The 24,568-nt window shown below is 33.9% G+C and overlaps 1 protein-coding gene across 27 annotated transcripts in view; it reads left to right on the top strand.

Moving 5' to 3' along the window:
* dlg2 (discs, large homolog 2 (Drosophila)) overlaps positions 1–24,568 on the top strand; it is a 277,129-nt gene that overhangs the window by 246,855 nt on the left and 5,706 nt on the right. For 21 of the 27 annotated variants that reach the window (XR_015940024.1, XM_088639000.1, XM_088638988.1 and 18 more), the window contains 7 exons: positions 7,190–7,366; positions 8,708–8,783; positions 14,741–14,840; positions 19,871–19,921; positions 20,423–20,524; positions 21,783–21,803; positions 23,594–23,766. Coding sequence is in view for 25 of the 27 variants with exons in the window: in XM_088639000.1 (XP_088495126.1) it covers positions 7,190–7,366; positions 8,708–8,783; positions 14,741–14,840; positions 19,871–19,921; positions 20,423–20,524; positions 21,783–21,803; positions 23,594–23,766 (700 nt within the window). In the remaining 2 variants the exon portion in view is untranslated. Of the gene's footprint in view, positions 1–7,189; positions 7,367–8,707; positions 8,784–11,749; positions 11,789–14,740; positions 14,841–15,649; positions 15,696–19,870; positions 19,922–20,422; positions 20,525–21,782; positions 21,804–23,593; positions 23,767–24,568 lie in introns of those variants that run through there. The other 6 variants (XM_088638990.1, XM_088639016.1, XM_088638989.1 and 3 more) reach the window with 5 other exon arrangements.

A 24,568-nucleotide genomic window follows, 5' to 3' on the forward strand; every position in this document is an offset into this window, starting at 1 on the left:
GTTATTGTTTCCCCATTTAGTATTTAATGTCGGTCGTTTATGTGGATCAGGTTTTAAGAGTTATAATGCCAAATAATTACCAAATTATTTAATTACCAAATAAATTAAATCTATTGATTAATATTAGATATGGACAGAATTGAAATATTTGTGGGAGGTCTAGAACAATGTACCCAGCCATGAAGTTCAAGCCAAAAACCTGTGTTCTTTCAAGAATTAGTTGGATGAGGGCCTCAATCAGTAACCTGCTTGGCAACCAAAAGATCTAGATGGGACAAATGACCTTCTCTTATTAAAAAATGTTGTTATCAAACATTTCAAAGTGACTAGCATTTCCCAAGACTTTGCCACACATTCTCCAAATTCAGGCTTTTACTGCTGTTAGGCTAATAAATTTCATATCACAGTCAAACAAAATTATTTGTTTAAGAATACACATACAGTATTGTATTAATTATACACATAATAACATACTGTACCTTTACCTACAAATACATGAAGTATTTTGTGAGGTATTTTGTAAATAAATCTAAAATTTGGTTATTTGCTGTAGTGCTTAATAAGTCTAGAAAGTTCTTTACATTACTAAGAAATATTAATTTGTATTGAGTGTGTTTGATAAAAAAAATAATCTTGGAAGGAATATTTAAATTAATAACAAATCAGACCTCTTTAACATTATTTTTAGGTTGAGAACTTAACAGATTAGAAGTATGCAATTTACATGCAATATCAATACGATTCTGAATGTTGAGAATGCTTGACGGCCATCTTCAAAATGGCAGATATATAAAAAATCAATTATGCCCATATCTAAGGGTGACAAGCTGTATAAACTCTACACATGGAAAATCTGGTGCTTTTAGCTTCCGACCCACCACTTGTAGCCTGGACTATAAATACTAACAACAGTTTTCAAAAAGCGTGGGCATGAAGAATATTAAAGCCAGCTGCTCACCCTTAAAAATACAAGCACCTGCCATTGCAGTCTTCCCTGTAAAGCTGTAGCAGGACAAGAAAATGCTGAATGGCTGAAAAAAAGATGAGCTCTTTTTCTGCTTAGCTGCTGTCAAATCACCGAACTACCTTCCTTCTGCACAAGTTATTTTCTGTATCTCTGGCTTCAATGAAAAGGAATGGAAAAGGAAAAGCAGAATTTGGTCCATCTATTGGCTGTATTTTTTTCCTTTACTCAAATTTTGCATTATCTTGAGAGACTTAATAAGCACTGATGGAAAAAGGTGAACTAGGATGTATTTATTTTTACATTGGTGTAAATCATCTGTTTGTTCCACTTTGGAACTTTCTGCAGTCCAATCACAATTCACTTTAGAAGAATACATTCTCCAGAAATACTTTTTTGAACAAAATAATCTTTAAAAACCTTTAAAAAAGCACAATATATATTCTTTTGAATAATACTTATGTTGCTCAATTCCTTCACTAATGATTTTTTAATTAACCCTGTATTAAAGTAGACTTTAGATGTACAGTAGATTAACCAAATGTATTTTTTGAAAAGAGTGCATTCTGGAAAAAATGGACTAAAGGTTATATGTATGGCTGAGGCAAAGGGGAACTTTCTGTGTGTGGGGGGGGAGTCAGTAGATTTAAGCAAACTCCTGGTGTCCTGAAATGTCATTTTCAAGGACAGAATCATTGTTCTGTGCAGCTCATGAAAAAAAACATCAATTTTAGCTGCGTACTGTAGGTCAGGGAATGGAAGAAACCTTCCAAATAAATTAAAAATTAAGGAGAAAAAGGGAACAGCTTTCCAAATATGATGACAATAGCCTCCTGAGTGCAAGATCTTTTATTAAATAAATGTTAAACTTTATACATTTTTATCAATAATTAACTGAGGTTGGCTATAAATACAGTACAGCTCCTTGGGTACCCATTTTGGCTAACAAAGTAATTTTCATACTTGGAATGTTACTGTCACTAATTAAATCATATCTTTTTAAAAATTATTTGTGTTCTGCAGTCACACCACATACTATATGATATTTCAAATAAAGTCACCTTGTGCTAGGACTATTTAGAAACATTGCTTATTCCACCCACCACGGAGAGCACAGTTGTAGATCTGTCATAGGTTTCACAAACTAATACTAATAAAAGCACTGTGTGATGTTAGTCTGCTAGCATCACAAAGTGATTAAATCTTTTAATCTTCAGAAAAAAGGAAAATAAGAAAATCAAACATTACTAACTGTGCAAAACGTATTTTTAGGTTTTAGACTTAAGCAATATAAAAAAATAGCATGAATAAAAGAAGTCCATGAAGTCATCCATCCGTCCATCAAGGTCAAATTAAAAGTTTGGAATTTCTGTGACAAGGACTCGTCACAGACTCTGCAAATAAAACAGCATGGAACTATTGCAGAGAATTTAGTTTTTTTTATGATATCTTCTGAAATTAAACTAGCCTTTATCAAAATATTAAAATATTGATTTCCTGTATCATTTTTACAGATCTAATTTTACTTATTGTTGAGATATGTACAGTATACAATACTCCTGTCTCTATAACTTAATACAGTTCCACAAAGGGAGTGTGAATAACATGTTGGATTGAATCTCTAATATTGAGTTTGCAATGTTATTGAAAATGACCTCTTCCTCATGGGTAGAAGAAATACAACACATCCTCTTGATTTGTTACGTTGGATACGAAGAAATGGAAGGTTCTGAGAGATAATTTGTGACTTCTCTTTTCAACACTTGAATGTGGAACTCTGTGTCACATTGTAATATGACACATTTTAAAAGTGTGAAGATTGTATGAAACTGCAGGACCTGATGTTGCTGCCCTAGCATCTTTCTGCAAACTACTGTATGACAGAGTTGTTATAATGATAACCACATTTTTTATCCTTGAGACTTTAAGGCACAACTCTGTATGATAGCTTATACAGTAAAAATCAAAACAAAGAGATCACCATCTGATTTTAATCTTGTTTTTAATTTGAGTCTATGATTTTAACCTAAGTATGTTCATCAACACTTCACAGATTGTAAATGTGATATTTCAATTTAGAACAATGCATTAAGGCGCATATGGAGAAGTAACATTTTCAAGGGTGTGTGGAAAATGCTGTGCTTATAATAAGGTATAATAAGGTATTTCTGATTGTTAGTTCATTTCAGTGTTGTAGAGGAAAATTAAGGGGTACAGTAGCTATCATTTTACACATTTGTTTTTTCTGCTTCTTCTTTCATTAACTGCTACAAGAAATCCAGAATTGTCTATATAATGATTTCTTAAGTGTATTTTTTTAATATATTGTAAATCTATATTATAGTAGTAATATTACACTCCTGGAATAACATTCTTTTGAAATTTCCCATCAAAAGTAACTGCACACTGAGATTTTACCTACTGCACACTGTATTTTCTCATATTAACTAAAAGAGTCTGAAAATAAAACTCAAGTTATATAACATACAGACAAAACTGGGAAAAAAAGACACAGTAATGGGTTCATCGTTTAGTAAAAAGAGACTCAAGCTATGTTTGTCTGTTGTACTGTACATACAGTAAGAATGATGCCAGTACTAGCATAGTGTTGCGAAGTAGTAGTAAGGACCCTATGCAGACACCAGAACAATATCCAGAGGCGTAGTCGAGCGAGAAATACGAGGTCCGTATACCATAGGTAATCAAGCCGGGTAAAAGAACAAAAACCAGAGGTGGAGGCGTAAGCCATGAGGAAGCCGAGAGTCAAAACCAATACAACAAGTATAATGCCAAAACCGAAACCAGGAGACGTAGTGGAGGGAACAAACCAGGGTCAGGAAGCAAATAAGCAAATAGAAAGAGTGGCTCTAGCCAGGATAAACCTAATTCTGAGCCGAGAGAAGTGTGTAAAGCAGCCTTAAATAGGCTGAGGTAAATTGGATAATTGGAAACCGTGCTGGAATGTGAGGTGGAATGACGAGTCCTCCAGGGACGTGGCGTAATACATAGTAATGATTAAGAAAAAGATTGCAGGCCCTGTTAAGAATACTAGATTATTTTTAGTACAAAAAGATAAACAGCATTAAATGTACAGTATGTGTAGCATTTGTTCAAGAATAACTACATGTAATTATATTTCTTATGATTATTTATAATGATTTATTATTATTTATTATGGTCACTTCCGGTAAAACTTATCTTTTAAGTAAAGACGTAATACTGATAAACTGTTCACTATAAAAGCTAACCAGATATTATGCTTTTGAACAAATCAGTAACGTTGTTTTAAAAAAGTAAAAGCAAACATAACTAGTATTGAATTGGCTAAATTACTCTGCTCTCCTCCCCACTGATAGCTGATGTGTGGTGAGCGTTCTGGCGCACTATGGCTGCCGTCGCATCATCCATGTGGATGCTGCACATTGGTGGTGGTGGTGGAGGGGAGTCCCCATTACCTGTAAAGCGCTTTGAGTGGAGTGTCCAGAAAAAGCGCTATATAAGTGTAAGCAATTATTATTATTATTATAGTACAGAAAAGTTGTGTATGTGTGTGACAGGAGACTCCGTTTCTAGATCACTTGGTACTCTTGAGGTATCCACATGATCACATACACACACATACGTAAACATTTCACTATCTAAACAAAGGCGATAACGCTGGTTTCCAACGTAAACAAACTAGTCTGGAATTACGGGGATAGCTTTGCTTGCTCTGTGACTTTACTCACATAGAGTAAAGTAAGGTTGTTCCCGTATTATCAAAATCAAACATAAAATCAAAACAAACTCCTATTTTCCTTTATTTTAGAAGTGAAATGAACCAAATTGGTGATCAACTCACGTGTTTCAAAGAAATAAGCTGTTTGGATTTCTTACCGGCAAAATGGTTTCTCCCACAAACCTGTAGGACCCAAACTTTGGCATGGCAACAGGGGCTGGCTTAATAGTGCCTGTTTCAGGGTTGCGCATGCGTGAATTGATTTGTAAGAAGATACCATTAAGAGGGGATAGTATTTTCTTCAACAATAGTTATGTACATAAAAGGAGTATGATATTTTATTTTTGGCAATAATATGTTTATTGTTTAGTTGTGTACTTAATGGGGAATTGTGTAAATCAGAATTCTGATTATTATTTTGTTAAATTATGTTTTGCTTTATAGTGGAATATTCTAGGGGGAGGAGTTTAACCTAGAAAAGGAGCTCTTCAAGATAGGAGGGGGAATATTGGAGAAAGTGGCTTGTGGGGTAGAATAGTAGCTGCCTACAACAATTATTTCTTTATAGCAATTAATGTATATATTATTGTACTATAGCTTTGTGTTGTTTTCTTTTTTCCTGGTTAGTTTGTGGTTTTCACTTTGTTTTTTGGGTGTGGACTTTGGGAACACAGTTCCTCATAATAAACACCATTGCCCGTCTTTGCAATTGTGGCTGTGCCATCGTTATTGTTATATTCTATCTACACCTCTGAGCTCTTCAAGGGGGAGACTGTGACAATGTGTGACGTCCTGTGTTTGGTGGCTGCTTTTGGAATATCTTGTAAAAACCCTATTTCTCTTTGAGCATCTGATGAACTTTTGCGGTCAGTAGGAGATGCGGGACCTCTCTTTCTTCTACGTGGAAAGAGAAGAAAGATTTGGAATATGTGTCCTGTTATCTTTTGCATTGCAACTTTTCTGACAGTTATACCAGTCAGCTTATAAAGGAGGTTTGCTGCCTTCATCTAACATAAGGAACTACCTTTAAGACAAATGTCCCTTATCATGCAGTTTCAATCTGAGACTTTAACAAATCAATTTCTTTCCATAATGTGAAGTACTTTTACTCCGAGCAACACGGAATGTGCCACAAGCCAAGGTCCTTCAATCTGAGCTGTCTCAGTGCTCACAACAGATTATAAAAAATACCTCTAGCTGAGGACCATTAAAACTCTCAAAGGGAATGTCAAGGTACTGTTTTCGACAGTGTTGTTTTTCCCTTGGTAGACACATACTGCAATAAATCAACCTGCAGCTTCACTGTGTTGGCAATTTTTGCCAGCAGTACATATTTTGATTGAAACACTTAGAGGCTGTCGTGGTGACAAGAGCGATTGCTCTTTGCTCAGCACATCTTTGTAGCTAACCTAGTAGACATTTCATAAACTGATGACAGGTTAATGGGGTCAAGTCAGTTCTAATGCAAGTTTACTATGCAGCAAATGCTGTAGCTTTTTAATCAGCAAATAGTCTGCAAAACTGAAAGAATTCCTTCCATGTGGCTTGTCATATTTTCTTTGTCTTTTATTTCCCAAGACAGAAACTCCACTGGTCTTTTTTTTTTGTTTCATTTCATGACAGTTACTGAGATGCAAACATTGAAAAGGAGAATGAATTCATTAAAAGTCAGTCTCCAAAACCAAAACTTTCTAGGCCTTCATGAGGCTGGGGAAAAGGCTATGGACTGCCATGTAAATTTCCCAATTAGAGCCTAATGTCCTCACCTGTCAAAAAGAAAGTCCTGCTTAATTTGAAATCAATAGCTTTCAAAACGTTTTGACTCATGTGTTTTATAAAAAATGGGATGGAATTATACAAAGATGTTTTTTCAGTAAATCTTATGTTCATCTTATACTTTAAAGCTCAGATAATGTAGGTTTTAGGAGAGTTATTATTACACACACACACCGAATTCAAATGTGAAGGCAAGCTTGAGAACATATACTGTGCTTACAGTATGTGTGGGCTTAAGCCAGACACTTTCCCAGACACCATACAGTATGAAAATACTAGCAAACTCTTATTTTTAACTCATACAACATTTCAACTATAATAGAAAGAACGTGACATGTAAGATTGCATTTGTATGATTTTTGTAAACTACTCCTATTGACATCTTTATCATTCCATCATTCAGTTAAGTTTAAATTTAACAATTTCAATGCCTAGTAATCGTCTAGCAAAAACAGATAAGGCTTTCACTATATTTTCACAAATGATCTATGTAGCTGTACACATGTGCTGCAATGCCATTTCATTCAATTAAAAAGTAAGAAAATAGAAGTATTGAATGAGAATAATGAACAGAAATCACACTGTTTTTGTTGTTGGTAACTACTGAACACAAAAACTAGAAAAAACTCTTTAAGATGAATCAGAAAAAGAATGTAATAATAGTGGAGTATGAAGGAAGGTGTTTATGGTATTAAACTTGTAAGAGTAATGTATGCATTAATGTGTTGCAGAGCTCTGTTTGACTATGAGAAAACAAAGGACAGTGGGTTACCCAGTCAAGGTCTCAGCTTTAAATATGGCGACATCCTCCATGTTATCAACGCTTCAGATGATGAGTGGTGGCAAGCAAGGAGGGTCACACCGGAGGGGGACAGCGAAGAAATGGGGGTCATTCCAAGCAAGAGGAGGTAAGCTAGCAACGGTGCCATGCACAGATTTGTTTCTTAAGCTTTTCAGACAAACAGCCAAGCTGTTTGCACTGCTTAACTCATTCAGCAAGGTCTCTTGGGGGCAATACGATAAACATCAGGTTGTTGGTGTTACAAAGACTCCATTAATGATACAGTACCGATCCAGTCATTCAGGATGCACGCCGCGTAATGCGGCAATTCGTGGTGACACACCTCAGCACACAGCACTTTTAAAAAAATATTCCGTCAGACGGCACTATTTCGTAAGACCACCAGGTGGTGCAGTGAATGCTTAATGTGGTGTGTGGGTTGTCGCCAGAAAATGCCTGGTTTTAAATCCTGGTCAATGCTGAGCCCCCTGAGACAATCATTTTCCAATTATAGAATTTAAGTTGTATACTGTTTAGTCTTTTATTCATTTTAAACTGTGTGTTAAATATAAAATTAATTTAAAAAATGAAGTAGGGCTATTTTACAAAAACATAATTAATCAGTTGGATATATAACAAAAACCTAACCTATTAATTCCTTTCTGAAAATAGTTCCCCAAATTCACTACTGTGGATTTTTTGTGTATGTATTTATTTTGGCAAAACATATGATTACTACATTTAACTACTGGAATCCAAGCTATTTTAGAGTCTAACCCACTATTCTTTAGGTATAAATATTTGATTGACTGCGAAATAATGAAACAGAAATTAAAATATTTATTCTCAAACCAAGATATTTATATTTTCTAATTATATTGATATTAAGTTGAAAGAAAAATACATGAAATATTAAATATCTATGTGTGTTGTCATAGATTTGTATGAAGGTCAGTCTTCATGCAGAAAGTAAATTTTTCAGATCAAAATGGTGGTCATATTTAGATGTATTTAGCATTTTAGTGTATTAATCTAGTGTTTCAACTAAAATATTGGATTGGATATTGGATATCTTCAATAAAAAAAACTATTCCTTATTTCAAATATTAGAAAATAATTTTCCTTCAATATACTGTATAATTGTTCTGAAAAAAACATTAAAGTAAGGTGTGTTCAGAACAAGATAGTGGCAGTATTTATATACTTATATATTTATATACATACAGTATATGTATGTACATTATATAGTATACGATATACTGTATAACATACTATATATTGTTTGTATTTGGAAAAGGTCATCTGGTATTTGATTTCTGATTATTTGGTTTATTGAAGAGCTAAAATTGACAGCATTTGCCATGAGTGTACCCTTGATTTCTGTTAAGTATTGGTGACAGTGACTGATTTTGATGGGATCTTTACATTTGCTGAAGGCTATTTTTTTTTCTTTCCCTGCTCGTGGCAGAGTGGAGAGGAAAGAAAGAGCACGCCTGAAGACAGTGAAATTTAATGCCAAGCCAGGCGTGATTGATGGCAAGGGGGTAAGTCAGCAAACATGAAGAACAAAAGAAAACATGAAAGAGTAATTAACATAAGAAATGTGACTTTTGTTTTATTTCTAAACTGATGCACAACGCAATCTGAAAGAGCAGTAGGGTTTGTTTAGGAATCTGTGATAAAACGTGGATCATATTTGTTCAACTGGGGTTCAAAACATTGGGTGAATGAAAAAAAAGTTTTTTTTTTACATTTGCAAAAGTTCTGAATATATTTTTAAAACAAAAGTTCCACAGAATTGTTTCTTAGTGGCATACAATAATTTATGCAAGTTAAGTGCAGGTCCATTAAGAGCCATAGATACTGTATGCTCTTCTCCATATTTAAATATTAATTTGGAACTGCATTCTTAACAAGCTTTAATCTTCTTGGGTTAAACCAATATTAATAAATTCCCTTCTTTATTGTCCTTTACAAGCTTAAAGAGACATACTGTGCACCAACATCATTTTATCAACCTACTGTATTATTATTATGATGATTATTTATGTAGGTGTTTAGGAAGACACATTCCTTTTTATTATGTTTCCCAGTCTTTCCAGTACTGTAAGTGTAACCTTTTTCTGAAACACCTACAATTTTGGCCATATCCACACAACAAAATAAGCATCATTCAAGTGACAATTGTTTGGCACACATTATGACTTGCCATTTAAGCACACAAGATAAACCCAGAGTGAACAGAAAAACCTGAGGAATAATATGCCCTTGTTTTTTTTTGTCAATTTGTTAGTCGGGTTGCTTGTTCCAGTTAGCATCACAGGAATGAGACCTGTGATAGTGTCTGACAGGGAATGGAAGTGAGGGAAAAAGTCAGCCCATTGGCACAAACTTTAAGTGTTGCAGGCTGCCAAGCTAGCTTTGTTAATGTTAATTGATCTCACCTTCGCTTATCAGTGAAATGTGTATAAGGCAGTGGTGTTTTGAATTTACAGCTTACAGCGAGGTGGGAGGTGGTCTTCTGTATTTGTTGAGGTATGCACTTGATGGTTTTGTAGCAGAGGCAAACTGATACTAAAGAAGGTTGTTTAAGGTTGAAACAAATCATTAACGACTGTACCTTGCCTTTGAGGAACAAATTATCTGCAGTTTGGACTTAGCAGGGTAATAAATGAATTCTAAGAAATAAAGTTAGAATTTGCCCAAAATGCCATACTGTACCTCTCATCTTAAAAGAATGAAGCCAGTGAATGACATTTAAAACAAAAGTTTCAGGAAGAAATAATGCAGTATTATGTTTGCTCAAATTGTGAAAACAATCCTGTACTGAAATGATTTTGTTATCTTTAATATGTTCAGTTCACCTCTGAAACTTAATATGACTTTTTGATTTTACTTTGTCCCAACCTGACCTGCACAAAGATTACTTACTCATGCTAGACTGGATTAGGATAAACAAGAGCTTCTGCAAGGTCTGACAGCTAAACTCCAAGTCCTCCCGAATGGATGTGATGCCAGGCATGGCTTTTAGTGTGGTCAGAACAATTACGTTACTTGATGGTTTATCCAAAACGACAACCCTTTCTTAATGTTGACTAAACCCAGTTTAACTTTTTTTTAAAATCTTTGTACTGTAACTCACCAATAATTTTGATAATCTAATAATCTCCACACATCTGACATCAAATGAGAGTCAAATGATCTAATGCTTGTCTTTCAGGTTTTGTGGGTAATTTTGCAGACAGTACAGTTGTGGTTATAACATATGAAGCAGAGTGTAACACCTCCTGTGAAGACAGTGGAACAGTAGAGAGTCAAAAACCCACTTTTAACTGTTTCTAAAAGTAAATACAGTATTTATTTGTATACATTTATTTGTATACAGCATCCATTAAATAGTGTTTACTAAAGTATACCCATAAATATTTGGCATATTTTAGTAAGTCAAACTCAGGTAACAAAGTTACAAGTACACATGACTAGCAGAGTGCAGGGTGGTGCTGTATAAGCATTTACATTAATGATTCTCTATTCCTTTGTCTGTTACTACTTTAATGAAAAGGCTATGGAAGTATACTTGTGTAAATGCTAAGGGAGCATACTCACTCCTTGTTTTGCAGTGCTACATTTCAAGTAAATAATAATATTTCCATTTCAAGGAAAAAATGACACTACAGAAAAAGACTAAGTGTACTGAATGTTCAGCACTGATTATTACTATTTATATGTACCCACTCTTGCAATTTTTTTATATTTTACATACAGGATATCCAGTATAGACTTTATTATACAGTGTATATTGCATACTGTACTTTTCTAAGACTTTTTTTGTGTCTAAGTGCATTACTGATATAGAGTGTCCTCTTTTTGTGACTAAAGTGCAGTGCTCTTCCATTTTGGTGCCCAAGTAAACGAAAAGCACAGTTAGTTTGATTTTTTTTACTTAATAAAACTTTTTCTGTGGATTTTTTGTAAACTGTAATTTGTTCTGACTGTGCAGAGCACAAATCATCATGCTTTGTGCCCCAGCTGTGCCTCCCATTTGCATGTGTTTCCAGGTAAAAAGATTGCTGTTATTAAAAGATTTGAATCATTTTCATGGCTTGTGCATTTGACAGCACATCCTGCTGAATAGAGCAGTAATTTCCTTACTATGTAATTATCGATGCAAATTGATTTTTATTAAATCCATGCATGCATATCAATAGTTTGCCATAAACGTGAAGCTGCTATTAATGGCTTAGGAGTAAGACTGTGAGAAGCATTTTAATAGAACTTGACTGCCATTCCAGTGTCACAAAATACCATCTGTCCTCTGGTGATTTTGTCAGCTCGAGTGAATATTAAAGAATGAAGACTTTGTTAAATTTGCATCTTTTTTGGATGTATTTATACTTAGCAATGTTCACTGCCTTCATTTTTATAACTGAGTAGTTATGTACTCTCTCTATTAAATGTTGGGGATACTTGTACCACAAACTGAATATATTACTATATATCTTTATTATAGGATGTCAAATCTGATCAAATACAGTCATTTTATTGCAAGGTAGATTACATGCATGTATTTTGTTTTTGTATACTGTATATTGTGTGTGTCATTCAGGTGCAAAAATTCAGAATATGAAAATAATGAGAATTGCCAACATTGTAGGCTTAACACATTATACAGTTTGAATTGAATTATATCAGTTCTAAATTACTGTATGTCTTTTACAGTATGCGCCATTCGGTACAAAGTCTTCAAAACTAATTGTTGGGACAGATTCCAAAACAACTGAATTATATACAGTACAGTACATATATTCATTTTATTCTCAATTGAATAAATTAATGTAAAATGAATGGGGAAGGAAAGATATGACCCTTTGTCAATCTATCAAAGCTGAGTTTTTGTGAATGCATGGTTCATTTTCTGCAACATTTGGCAGTGTTTAAACTTGTCTTTTGAGAACGCTTTTGCATTTAAAGGCTGATGAAACATTCTCAAGGCTGTTTATTTCATGCTGATGACTTCAAACACAGCAGTTGATGATTTCCCAGTGGATGATGTGATAATTTTGGTTGTTGATTCAACTAATCTCACCTGAGGAAAGCAGTTTACTCCCCAGGATTTTCAATCAGGCCTGTGCCAGGTACCATGTTTTCAGTTTTGAATTGAATATCCTTTTGGAAAACTGACAATAGGGCATCTACAGTATGTGTCTGATACTTCTAGGTGGCAGATGGGAGGTTTAAATTATTGGATGGATTTGAGCATGTTTGACATCCAAGGTCTGAATATGAGGCTACCCTTTTCACAATAATTCTGTACAGGGTTGTTGTATACTGTACAATTTTAATATATATATAAAGTTTCTGACATTGAATGTTCAGATGCTTTCTCTGCACTAGTATTAAACAGAATTGTTACTGTTTTAATGAAGTTCTTGGTATCCATAGCAACTTCACAGCAAGCTTCCAGAATGCACAAAGGTTAAATATAACAGGTTCAATTTTGAAATAGTGAAAGCCTCTTTGTGTGTTTTTTATTAAAACAGCCAAAGCATTTTATTGTTGTTATAATGTAAGATCTGTTTTTTACTTGAACAAGTGTGTGTTAAAGAAGGAAGTAGCTTTACTGCAGTGCTGAAGGAGCTCCATGCAAGGTTGATGAAACAGAATGTTTTAATTAAAATATGTATTTGTAATTATCATAATGAATTTATCTGTGACATGCATGGTAGTGCAGTGTTAGTTCACTTCTAGTTTAATGTTATTGTCCTGAGTAAGTTTATTATATTTTTTTATCAGGAGAAAACAGAGCTAAGCAAGTCATATATCCTGTTCTGAAATACAATTTCTTATAAAAATTCAGTTTGCATTTTGATCATCAAAAGTTTAACAGACAGCTATTAGGTCTTTGAAACATTTCCTTGCATGCATGTGATCTAGGGACCCTCTCAAACATCATATCTCTGGATGAATATACTGTACTTAATGTGCTGTATTTATTATTAATCTATTGCTATCTATCAACTGAGATAGATGATATCAGAAAACATACAGTTGGCTTGAAGACTGCATTTGACTGTAAATACAGTAGATATCTTTAAAACATTAAAAAAGTCCAGAATATTTAAATAGATAAAAGATAGTCAATTACAGTATATATCATTGCACAAATTCATTGTCTTTTTTATCACACAGCTGATCAAAATCACCAGGAGGATAAAGATGTCCTGTAACAGAATATGAATTTGTTTTGTTAAAATGGGCTTAGGGGTTGCTTTACATAGTACCATTAAGGGTTAAAGCATTTGTGAAATGATTTTATAAAGTTGTGTTTACTCTACAGTATGTATCAGATAACTCTGCAGAATCAAGTGGATTTGACTTTCCTTTAAATAACTGATACATCTCTTTTTTTAATTTGGAAAAAAAAGTATGATTATTGCTAGTAGCTGGTGTGTTATATATTGCTTTTCTTTCTTTTAATTTTGACAAACATGCCATATCGTAATACACTTCACTAATACAGTATATACAGGCTACACACAATATCTGTTTTGGTATTATGTTAGACATCTCATTTACAGTAAATCCATTTTATGTTATATGTACAGTAACCTGCATGACTGCTAGTTTGGTTAAGATATAACTATTCCGTTTGCACTTTCCATTTTTTTCATAGCATGAATATGATTTTTAATTTGCAGCATGGTATAAAGCAAACCTTTATTTTGATAAATGTTTTACATATTCATTGTCTCATTTTTTCTTGATTCTTATATCATTTTAACCAATGTTTAGAATGGTGTAATTGTGGCATGAACATCAGTGGCCAGATACTGTACACATTCCACTTGGATTTATGACCGCTCAAGGAAAGAGCCAAATTTGCAGATACTTGATTTAGATTAAGATTAGATTAAGATTAATATTAAAATCTGAAAATCTTTTATGATTCTTTCCTATTACTACAAAAACACACATCTTAATATAAGAATTAGGAAACAATAACACAAAATTACAGTGTAGTAGTATTTAATCTATTGTAGTATGTAATCTATCCATTTCTATTACCAAATTGTCAGCTTTGTAAATTTGTGTTTTAATAGATTAACTTTTGCAATTGCAAATATATTGCACTGTATGAAGTAACTTTGATACAAGAAAAAAATATTAATTAAGATAATGTGTTTAAGACTAAAGTCAGTAGTTAAAGGGTACTATTTTGCTCAAATGAAAATCCATCAACTGCTGTTGAACAAGCAGTTTTTAAAATGTTATTAGTCTTGTAGTTAGGTATTAACTTTACAAAAATATTTTTAGTACAATATAAAAGTAGTTTATGTTAAAGTCTGACAAAACGAATAGGACTGTTTAACAGCACAAAGCACATGTTGACAGATGCACTATCACTGTTGTTCCTTCCACTTTTGCAACTAGTCGGTTTGTCAGCATGAGTGTGACAACAATTAGACGTCCCTGTTTGCACCATGCCTTTTCTCCTTCACAGTCATTCAATGACAAGCGTAAAAAGAACTTCATCTTTTCACGAAAATTCCCATTCTACAAGAACAAGGAGCAGAGTGAGCAGGAAACCAGTGACGCTGAACGTAAGTACACCTCCGAAGGGTTGTGTCTCACAACAAGCCACACAACACTGGATGAGAAATTCACGACCCATGCACTTCGACACAGCTACACGTAGGCAGGCAGCGTAGGGTACTGTAGCACTGCTGGGACCTGTGTCTGGTTGCACTCTGGGCTCCACTGAAATGTTAGAAGGATGCAGTTCTGTTCAAGATCTGTTTACAACTTGTAATGAGCAGTGACTGATGTTTTCCTGTTAACCTCTTTTGCTTCTGTGTCAGCATGCTTCTTAAAATACGTTGGTGTGCAGCATGATAACATTTGCTTTCACATTTGCTTATTGGAACCCTCACCTTAATTATACTAGTTTGAATCTGACCCTGTGCTAAGAGCATCCTATAAACTTAACATACTGTATACATGCTGATTACATTGAAATCAAAGAGGATGTAATATTCCAAATCTGTAAAAGCATTCTAATATACAGAGGTGGAGCAATTGACTCAAAAAAATAAATTCTGTTTTTAAAGAAATTATAAACTGAACCACCAAGTATGTGGCAGCATTGACTGAAGTCTTCCATATTTCTCTAAGGAAGAAATAAATTGTGACATTTCTTTTTTTCTCAAAAAACAAAGGTGCACTGACTCATTGCCTCAGTGGTAATCAGCTCTTGAGCAGAGCTGACTTTTCTAGCGCTGGGTGGAGTGGAGATCCAGACTGCTGGTCAGGTCAAGGCAGAATCGACTTTAACTCCACTGACTTCTTCCTTCCTCTTCTGCGGTTATTCCTCTTCTCTCTCTTATGGCTCTCTCTGGGGACTGCTGTGTAGGACATGCCTGGAATAGGTGACGACGGGTATGGGACAAAGACACTGCGTAAGTTCTCAGGAATGGTCACTTCTTTAATTTCCAACTCTTTGGTTCTGTTACGTTTTGTTTTTAACACTTTCCCTTGACAAGGTCCTACCTGTTGGCATGCACAGATAGATTTACTGTATGTTTGAACTTAGTCTTGAATGTCCCCCATTTTATTTTCTTGTTTTTACTTCTTTTTCTGCTTATATTTTCACCCGGTTATTTCAAATGTTCCTTTTGCATGACACTACAAAGAAAAGGCACACGTCGCTTTGAGATAGGGCTTCTTGTTCTGTGTCTCTGATTTATTTTATGGAACTTCTGTTCATAATGTCTCTCTTTTGTCCCCATACTCAAATACAGTACAAAGCTTTATTTGTTTGAATCTTGTCTTGGCCTTCATTAAATGTAAATATTTGTGCCATCTTGAAGGGAAGGGCGGCAAGCAATGTTTTAAAAATTCTATTACAGGTCTGTGCTGGTCTCTCATTTTTAATGAGCTCTTGACTGCAGTAATTCAGTATTTAAAAAATGAGGTGAACAAAAAATAAAAAAATAGATGAAATACCACAACTCTTTTTTGAACATATCATTATTTACCATTATAGTGGATTCTTCACATAGTGTCCCATTGAACACATGGCAGAAATATAGCTTCCCCTTCAAAAGTGGACATTTTTAGCATTCATCTACAGCTTTGTTCTTTCTTTTTATTTTTTCTAACTCAAAATGGTCCATACACTGAATCCTACAGTATGTTTGAACTACTCAGAACTCTATGTCTTACTTTGTATTTGTATAGATAATATGATTGAAGACATATTTACATAAAATGCCCATAAATGTTGCAATTTGTTTATCATGTGACCTTTAAAAAATACTGAAGCTGTATGCGCTATGTTCTAATGCATGGTGACTATATACCTGTATTAGATTTTTTTCTTGTCTCATACAGTACAGTAGATGCTGTTGAGGAAAACCTTTGTTGGCCAAGTTCAAAATGCTTCCATGGATTCTATCTTGAGAGAGTAATGATACAGTATACTTCACAGGACAATTACTGCACATCATTTATTACATCATTACTGCACATACACTATTTTATGCTACTTACTAACACCACAGAATGTATTGTGTTCATTCTTTTCAAAATATAATCTTTTTAAATATGGTATATTATATTTACTGTATACAGTAATATTACAGGTTCTTATTGTTTTTATCATTTTTTTAAAATAAAAGTCCTGTACTTTATTGACGATTCTTCCTTTTTGCCAGGGTATGGTCATCAAGACATTTTATCCCTTTGACATACATGCTCAACGGGCTAGATTCATTGTCTACTAATGGTTTTAGACTTTTTGACTTCCCTGAACTATTTTTGTTCCTCCAGCAGTCTGACGGCTGTTGTGTACACCCCAACACAATTGCATTTAACTCACATAATTTCAAAAGAACATGAACAATGATTACAGTATGTGTGATTATCATCCATCAATAATGCTGTCAACCTTTAATAGACTGACTGAAAGTAAATTTACATTGTTAAAATAAGGATAAGGAGTAAAAACAAATGTTTTTTCATCCTATCAAGCCAAGGGTCTATTTGTATTCGGGTTAAAGGGGATCTAACCAAATCTTAAATAAAAAGCAGGTATTTAATGTATATTTCAAAATTTGATGGTGCAACAATGGCTAATAAAATGCTTTATAATGACATTTGTTAATGGAACCATTAAACTATGCTTGCAATTTCAATGTAAGGAAAAGGGTTAAGCTTCATATGCATTAAAAATTAATAAAATCTCATTGGTTTGTCTTATTTTAAACTACAGTATATACAGTACAGTAAATACATTCTTCCAGGATATGACGTGCTACTGTATGTACTGTATTTGCTTCGATTTGTGTTATACGTTTTCTGAGGCAGGCCAGAATTGAAGTGATAGAAGTGGTTTGGTTAAATCCTAAAAAAGGTGATTAGAGGGACGAAATGTATGGAGAGCGTTTGACGTTACTCACCTAGCGGAGAGAATGACGACCTAGTTGTGAGACTGCCTGAACTCCCCTTCTCTAATGCGAGTATTGAGCCAGGGAGCTGCTTCAAGGGTGTAGATGTTGCGACAGCAGTGAAGTCCAGGGTGTGAGATAAAGTACATATATACTGTACAGTGTACATGTACAGTACTGTAGATAAGCAGAAGTGGGTGAGATTAGGCTTTAACCTTCCTACTGAACTGCTATTTTAAACTCCACTGATACACCTGCTTGTTCTAACAATACCTATGCATTAAGTGTCAGACAAAACTCACAAATGCACCCTGTCTGCTTTTAATTTTATTTCCAACTGTAATGATCTGGCAAAGGAATGTGATCTTTCTCTTAAGCCTTGACACTACACTATACTTACAGTATATTACAATAAATAAGGTAAAGGGATTCTTCACCTTTATATTTATATTTTATATATATATTTATAAGGACCATGCCCATTCTTAAAAAAATTATGTTTTAAAATTTACCAAAATTAAACACATTATTTCCCTGTAGTTTTTTAGGTTTTTTGTACAGTTTCCAAATCTTATTTTTTACCTTGTCCTCATTTTAAAGATCCAGTGTGGACTTGTATTAGCAGAACAGCACAATATACTGTATGTTGGTACTGTATGCTGTAGCACCAAAATACTTTTTCTTTAAGGATAAAGAGATTGGAACATTATTTGAAAATTTTACCAAAATATTAGTTCTTTATTACATCTGATGTCTTTGCAGGTTTTAGGAGTGCTAAGGTCAACGTTATGTCAATCAATCAGTTTTTGTATTCGCATTTCACTGTCTGATCAAACGCTGCCCTTAGTATTTCCATTTATTAACACTAAAATGCAGCATCACAGGGAATCAACACAGAAAGAAAAAAATAATAGTAGCAATAATAATGATAAATACAATATTACAGTTCAAATTATTGGTATAGATTGGGCAAATCCTGAAGCTTATGTCAAAATAGACATTATTGAAACATTATCATCATGTGACTTCAGTTTTTGAGACAGATCACTTGGAAAGTGTAAAACCTTTTGGTATGCATTTTGTCTTTTTTCTCTAAGATTAGAGCACACACACACATATATATAAGTTAAATGTCACATTGCAAAGTAGTGATGGCAACGCTGACCTTGAATACAGGGATGCTTATAGTACTTTTGAAACAAGATTTTTTTTAGCATACCACACAGTTGACATTGTTTTTCCTGAAACCTTTATCAGCAGAATCTATCCTTTCTACAGAGGGTCAGCCACAGGAGATACTACTTTGAGTGCAAGAAGTTCACAACAGGGGGTAAACGTGTTCACTGATAGAATATAATGGGACGAGTGATGTATAACCTGTCTTTTTAGAGCACCGAAGCTGTTAATCACAGGGAGATCAATGGACGCATGTGTATGGTTATCTGTGCTGTGCCATGGCTTCACTGTTTGATTGATCTTTGATGGGAAAGAGGCCGTAATTACCTGCACAGAGCTACATTTTTTAATGTACATAGAGTTTCTGTGTGAATGAAAATATTATGTTCAACAATTTTTGTGCTTAGACAAACTGCACTTTTTGATCAACTCCCTTTCAGATAATACATTTTAGCACCTGCATTCAAATGCTGCAGCAATGAAGGATTTGAGTATGGCAAACAAATGTGATAGAAGTGGCCGTTGTTTTCTATTCATGTGTGTTCTATCATTTTATCTATTTATCCTAGTGAGCATGAAACACTGTACAACACCAGAGAGAAAATGAAATTGTACAGACACATCAGCAGGCATTTGATTACCTGATATCACCTTTATGATTTTTCTGTTTCTTTCCTATGTGCTCCCTCTTCCTTTTGTGTCTCTGTCTGTACCAAAACAAATTTAAATACCGTGAAACTTGGATAAATACCCAAAATGTGTGTGAGAATAATTTACTTCACAGCAAAATGATATAGGCTAATGCTTCCTGTTCTGAGAATGCTGGACATATGAATCACGTTCGGAAGTTTTTTTTTCATTTTGTCTTTATATTCATTTTTACAAAGACTGCTGTTTATAATCGTAGATCTGCTTTACATAATGGACGTTGTCGACTTATTGGACATAATATATCATAATACTGGATTGTGTCAATATCCCATACCTATGCATGTTTTTTATACCACCAGGGAGTCAAGAGGACTTGATTCTTTCCTATGAGCCTGTCATTAGACAAGAAAGTAAGTGGCTTTTACACAAAACTTTTGAAAGTAGTATATAATGATTGTTTTATTTTGTTTACATTCTTTTTTCTTAAATATTTAAAGTTTATCATTCTAAAGCAGTCTTACTTTTGTTGGAATCTTTCGTAATCTATACATTCCTGAATAGGACTCATGACACGGACATTTGAGTCGTAGATATTGCATGTTTTTGATTAACCATTGTAGAAAAGAAGCTCATAGATGGCCTTGGAAAAATGGGCCATGATCTGTCAGTGAAAAGCAAGAGGCAAAAATAATATTTGTATTGTTAGTTTCTTCTACTGCCGTCTCTTTGTTCAAAGAATTAATTTATATTGTGTAATTCCCAGATAGAAATCCAGATTATGTGAGTCATATTTTCAAAAGGAAATTAAGAGTGTGATTGAACATTATCTCTGTTAAATCTGTTAAGGATATTATTATTAATAATATGTACAGTAATGTAGTGCTGTGTGTATGTCTTTATTTTCCTAATAGTTAACTACACCAGACCTGTTATCATCCTGGGTCCGATGAAGGACAGGATTAATGATGATCTAATATCTGAATTCCCTGACAAGTTTGGATCATGTGTGCCACGTAAGTACAGTACAAGCCTGACAATGCAACAGGTTCTAATACTCAACACCTCCAGCCTTTTTCATTGTTTACCTTATTGGGTTTACAGTATGTATTGCAGATTTGATAAACATTTTTGTTTCATTTTTGTTTTATTTGACTTTTGTCAAAATGTCTTTTTACAATACGTTTTCAAAGTGAGCATAATCTTAAAGAGCATTACAGTGAGATGAATTCAGGAAACAGATTTTCTTTTGCTTTGGCTTTGAATGCACAGTACAAGATGAAAAGGAAAAGGGGACATTTTTCCTCTTTCGTGACAAAACAGCTGCTATTGTTAGTGAAATTAGTAGAAGTGATTAATAGGAACATTTGAAGTTAGTAACATTTAGTTTGTGACTGAGTGTAAATGGAATTACAGGTTGAGCTGTACATGTTGTAGATCAATGTAATTTTTGAATACTGTATACTGCATTGTATACTACATGGTAAGCAAAATGAAGGATTATCACATAAGATTATCACATTAATATTACTGTTTAATTTTTTGCTTCAGCAGTTTCTCTGAACAGTAAATGAGTTGTTAACAGTACATTTTTTCATGTGCAGTGTAATGGTGAGTAGAGGCCATGCTTTATCATTGTGGCGATAGAGATGGCATAACCTACTGTATATACTGTATGCAATCTCTATGGCTGTCAACATCCCATGTTTCCATGGTGACCCTTGTGCTATTGAAAGTGACAGTGCTGCCTCAGACATTATTAGGGACTACATGCTTAGGTATATGTTTACCATCTCACTTCCCTGCTGTTTATAATATTTCTGACTTGGGGTTTATTTTGTTCAAAACCCTTTTTTCATTTTTTATTATTGTTCTATTATTATTGTTTCTCCTTACCTTAAATAAAACATTTTACAGTATTGATATTGTGTACACAAATCCACAATTATCTGTGTAGTTCACATAAATGATACCAAACAACACTGTTCCCTGCATTGATACTTTATTTAATACACTTTGCATTTTCTAACCTGAGAATAATATCCTTAGCTTTCCTTGTATAAAATGCAAACACAGACATCAACAATTCACTCTGGATAAACACAAGTTAGAAAGTATTACCTGTGAGAGGATGTCTTACACACCGTATGACTGTTTATTGTTCTCCATAATGTAGATCCCAATGAAACTGTCCATCCTTTCCTTTCTTTTTGACCTTCAGCTTTAATTTCTGTATTTATCTTTTTATTTATTTTTAACACCTAAAAAATGCAGCTAACTTTTCAGGGCGCTTAGGTAAGTAAGCAAATTAGTCATTAGTACAGAAAAAATAGCAAACAGTTTAAAACATGTAGAAATGCAATAGTTTTTGATGTGGTAGTTTGATTCTTAATCTTTGATATCTGGAAATTGCACCCTGCTTCTATAGGGGCAAATGCTAATTTATTTGCTATTTAGATAATGCAATTATCTAAAGTGAGCTTATGCAAAGAAAGATATAGACTGTCTACATAGACATACAGTATTAGATATTCAACATATATATATATAAATATTTAAAGTACTGTAGATGAGAGAGTTTTCCATAAAATCTCTAATATTAAATTGTTTCATCCTCCAAATCATTTTTGGATAACCTGTTTCATCTGCTCTTTGCATAAACTGCAAACCTACTGTGTCACTGTGATGTTTCAGAAATTGGTGTTTAGCTTTCTTTGGCTGAGACATGTATTATATAAAATGCCTACATTCGTTCTAATTACTTTTGCTTTTGCTTTGTTGTTTTACATGTGATCATCTTTATAACCAAGATTTCATGCAGCTTTCTAAAAGTTAATAGTGCTGAACCTCATCGAGTGATATAATTAGAAATGATTTTAAGAGAAGCCACACTAGTGTGTCATGGACCTAATAAGCTACTTTATTCTAGAAGCTGTTGAGGTTTTGAAACTTTTAATATTAGGCTGTAATTTTAATAGTAAAATATTTTATGTGAAACAAACATTAAATACTTAAATGTATTTCTAAGTGTCCACATGTATGATCTTTGTTATTCAAAAATTGATTCACAATAATATGCAAACAATGTACAGTGTACAATTAGAAATGCGTTATTTCATAGCCTCGGTATAAAGTAGCTTCATGGCTTTATATTTTTGCATGGTAACTCATTCAGGCGAGTTTCAATTTTCTTAGCATCTTCTGAATCAGAAAGATGCTTTCCTGTATTGACAGTTTTCAGGACATATCACCCTAAATTTACTCGCTATAATATAGACAATTGCAGATTTGAGCTAACTGCTTATACTTTGACTGTAATTAAATGCAGAAACCACATTATTGTTAAATTTTGTATAAGGCTTTATATTTCGTTTGTACTTTAAAGAAATCATCGTTTATTGTCTGTTTTTTGTACATACTCTATTTCTTCTTGTGCAGTTGTCAGTTTTCATTTACTGTATACTTATTTAGCATTTCAGAAATTAAAAAATAATTTAAATTAATTGGGAATTAAAGTACAGGTTATACAGCATATCAATATTCTACTTAATGTCAATGCATGAGGCTACATTCCAGCTTTAAGCATTACCCCACAGTCTTTTTTTCCTTTGCAAATGTCCATTTGATATTTTTGTTTTTGATGATGGATGTTAGGCAGGGCAGGGGGCAGCTATTTTCGCTGTAGTAGTAATACGATATGGCAAATACAAAACGCCAACAAAAAAAACAACAGAGAATCACTCAGAGCAATCAGAGGTATAAAATGTATGAAGATTAAAACACAACAAAAGAAAGCAAACTGCCACTTTCAGGAATTCAGCTGTACAGCTTTGTCTTAAATTATTTATTAAGGCTAATTGCCGTGCAGATTACATATGTATCTGAAGGATCTGGTTGTGAAGGTTTTAATTTGACAGCACTGTAAAAATAAAGCATAGAGCAATCGCATAAGAAATTCATCAGTGGTAAATATTTAATCCATTGCATTCTTAGACTGTTTATGCTGTAGATTTGATATTCTGTTCAGTCTTGCTGATTTGCCTAATTTCACATTTCCAGAGAATAAAGTCTTATGCTCTTCCTAGATACCACAAGACCAAAGCGTGACTATGAAGTGGATGGGCGGGATTACCACTTTGTCACCTCCAGAGAGCAAATGGAGAAAGACATCCAAGAGCACAAGTTTATTGAAGCTGGACAGTATAATGACAATCTGTATGGAACCAGTGTCCAATCTGTAAAATACGTAGCAGAGAGGGTAAGGGGAAAGTCACAAAGTCGTCATGCTTCACATTTTAATTGGTTTGATCATGTGCAAGGATACGCTGCCCACACATACTACTGAGTGGCTGTTTACCAATTTATGTGATGTTAAACATGCAAGCCACCACCAGTCATTTTCACAACTAGAAGTGATTCTGAAAAAGTCATTCCTGGAAAGGATATACTGTAGAAAAGATATGTAAATTAAAAATATATATTCAAAAAGCTACAGTGTATAAAAAAAATTTCAGATACTCTAAACTGTAAAAGTGAGCGGATCTGATACACTTCAGTTTCATTGTTCACGTGTTGTTGACATTCTCACAATGAGATGAATCAAAATCAGACTTGTGATCGGAATCACCTTTATTCACCAAGTATAGTGCATTTCATGTTCAAGGAATTGAAATACAGGATTCAGGTTAAGCAAAAAGACAGCTCTGGTTCTGGTTTTAATAGATTGAACATGCCCTTCTGAGGGACGTTTATGTAATAAGTGGGAACCTGGGTGAGAGGGCTGTTCTTTATCTGTGATACTGGTGATAATAAGGTGACAGAGATCATAATTCACCAAAATGTAAAGTACTCCACAACATTCACAGCGAAAGCCTTGATTACCAAGGAGAAATGTTTTGGAGAATGTTTCTGGAAATCTCTGTTTCCACTGTTTTAAGGCTATTAAGCTCTGAGTGTTTGTTAGCCCATATGATAACACCTGACTCACCACCCTCCTGTAAATCATCAGTCTTATCATCACTAGTGATGAGATCTACAAAGGTGATGTCATGAGGGTTCAG

The sequence above is a fragment of the Lepisosteus platostomus genome, chromosome 7 (genome assembly GCF_059453375.1).
Source record: "Lepisosteus platostomus isolate fLepPlt1 chromosome 7, fLepPlt1.hap1, whole genome shotgun sequence".
Classification (NCBI taxonomy): Eukaryota; Metazoa; Chordata; class Actinopteri; order Semionotiformes; family Lepisosteidae; genus Lepisosteus; species Lepisosteus platostomus.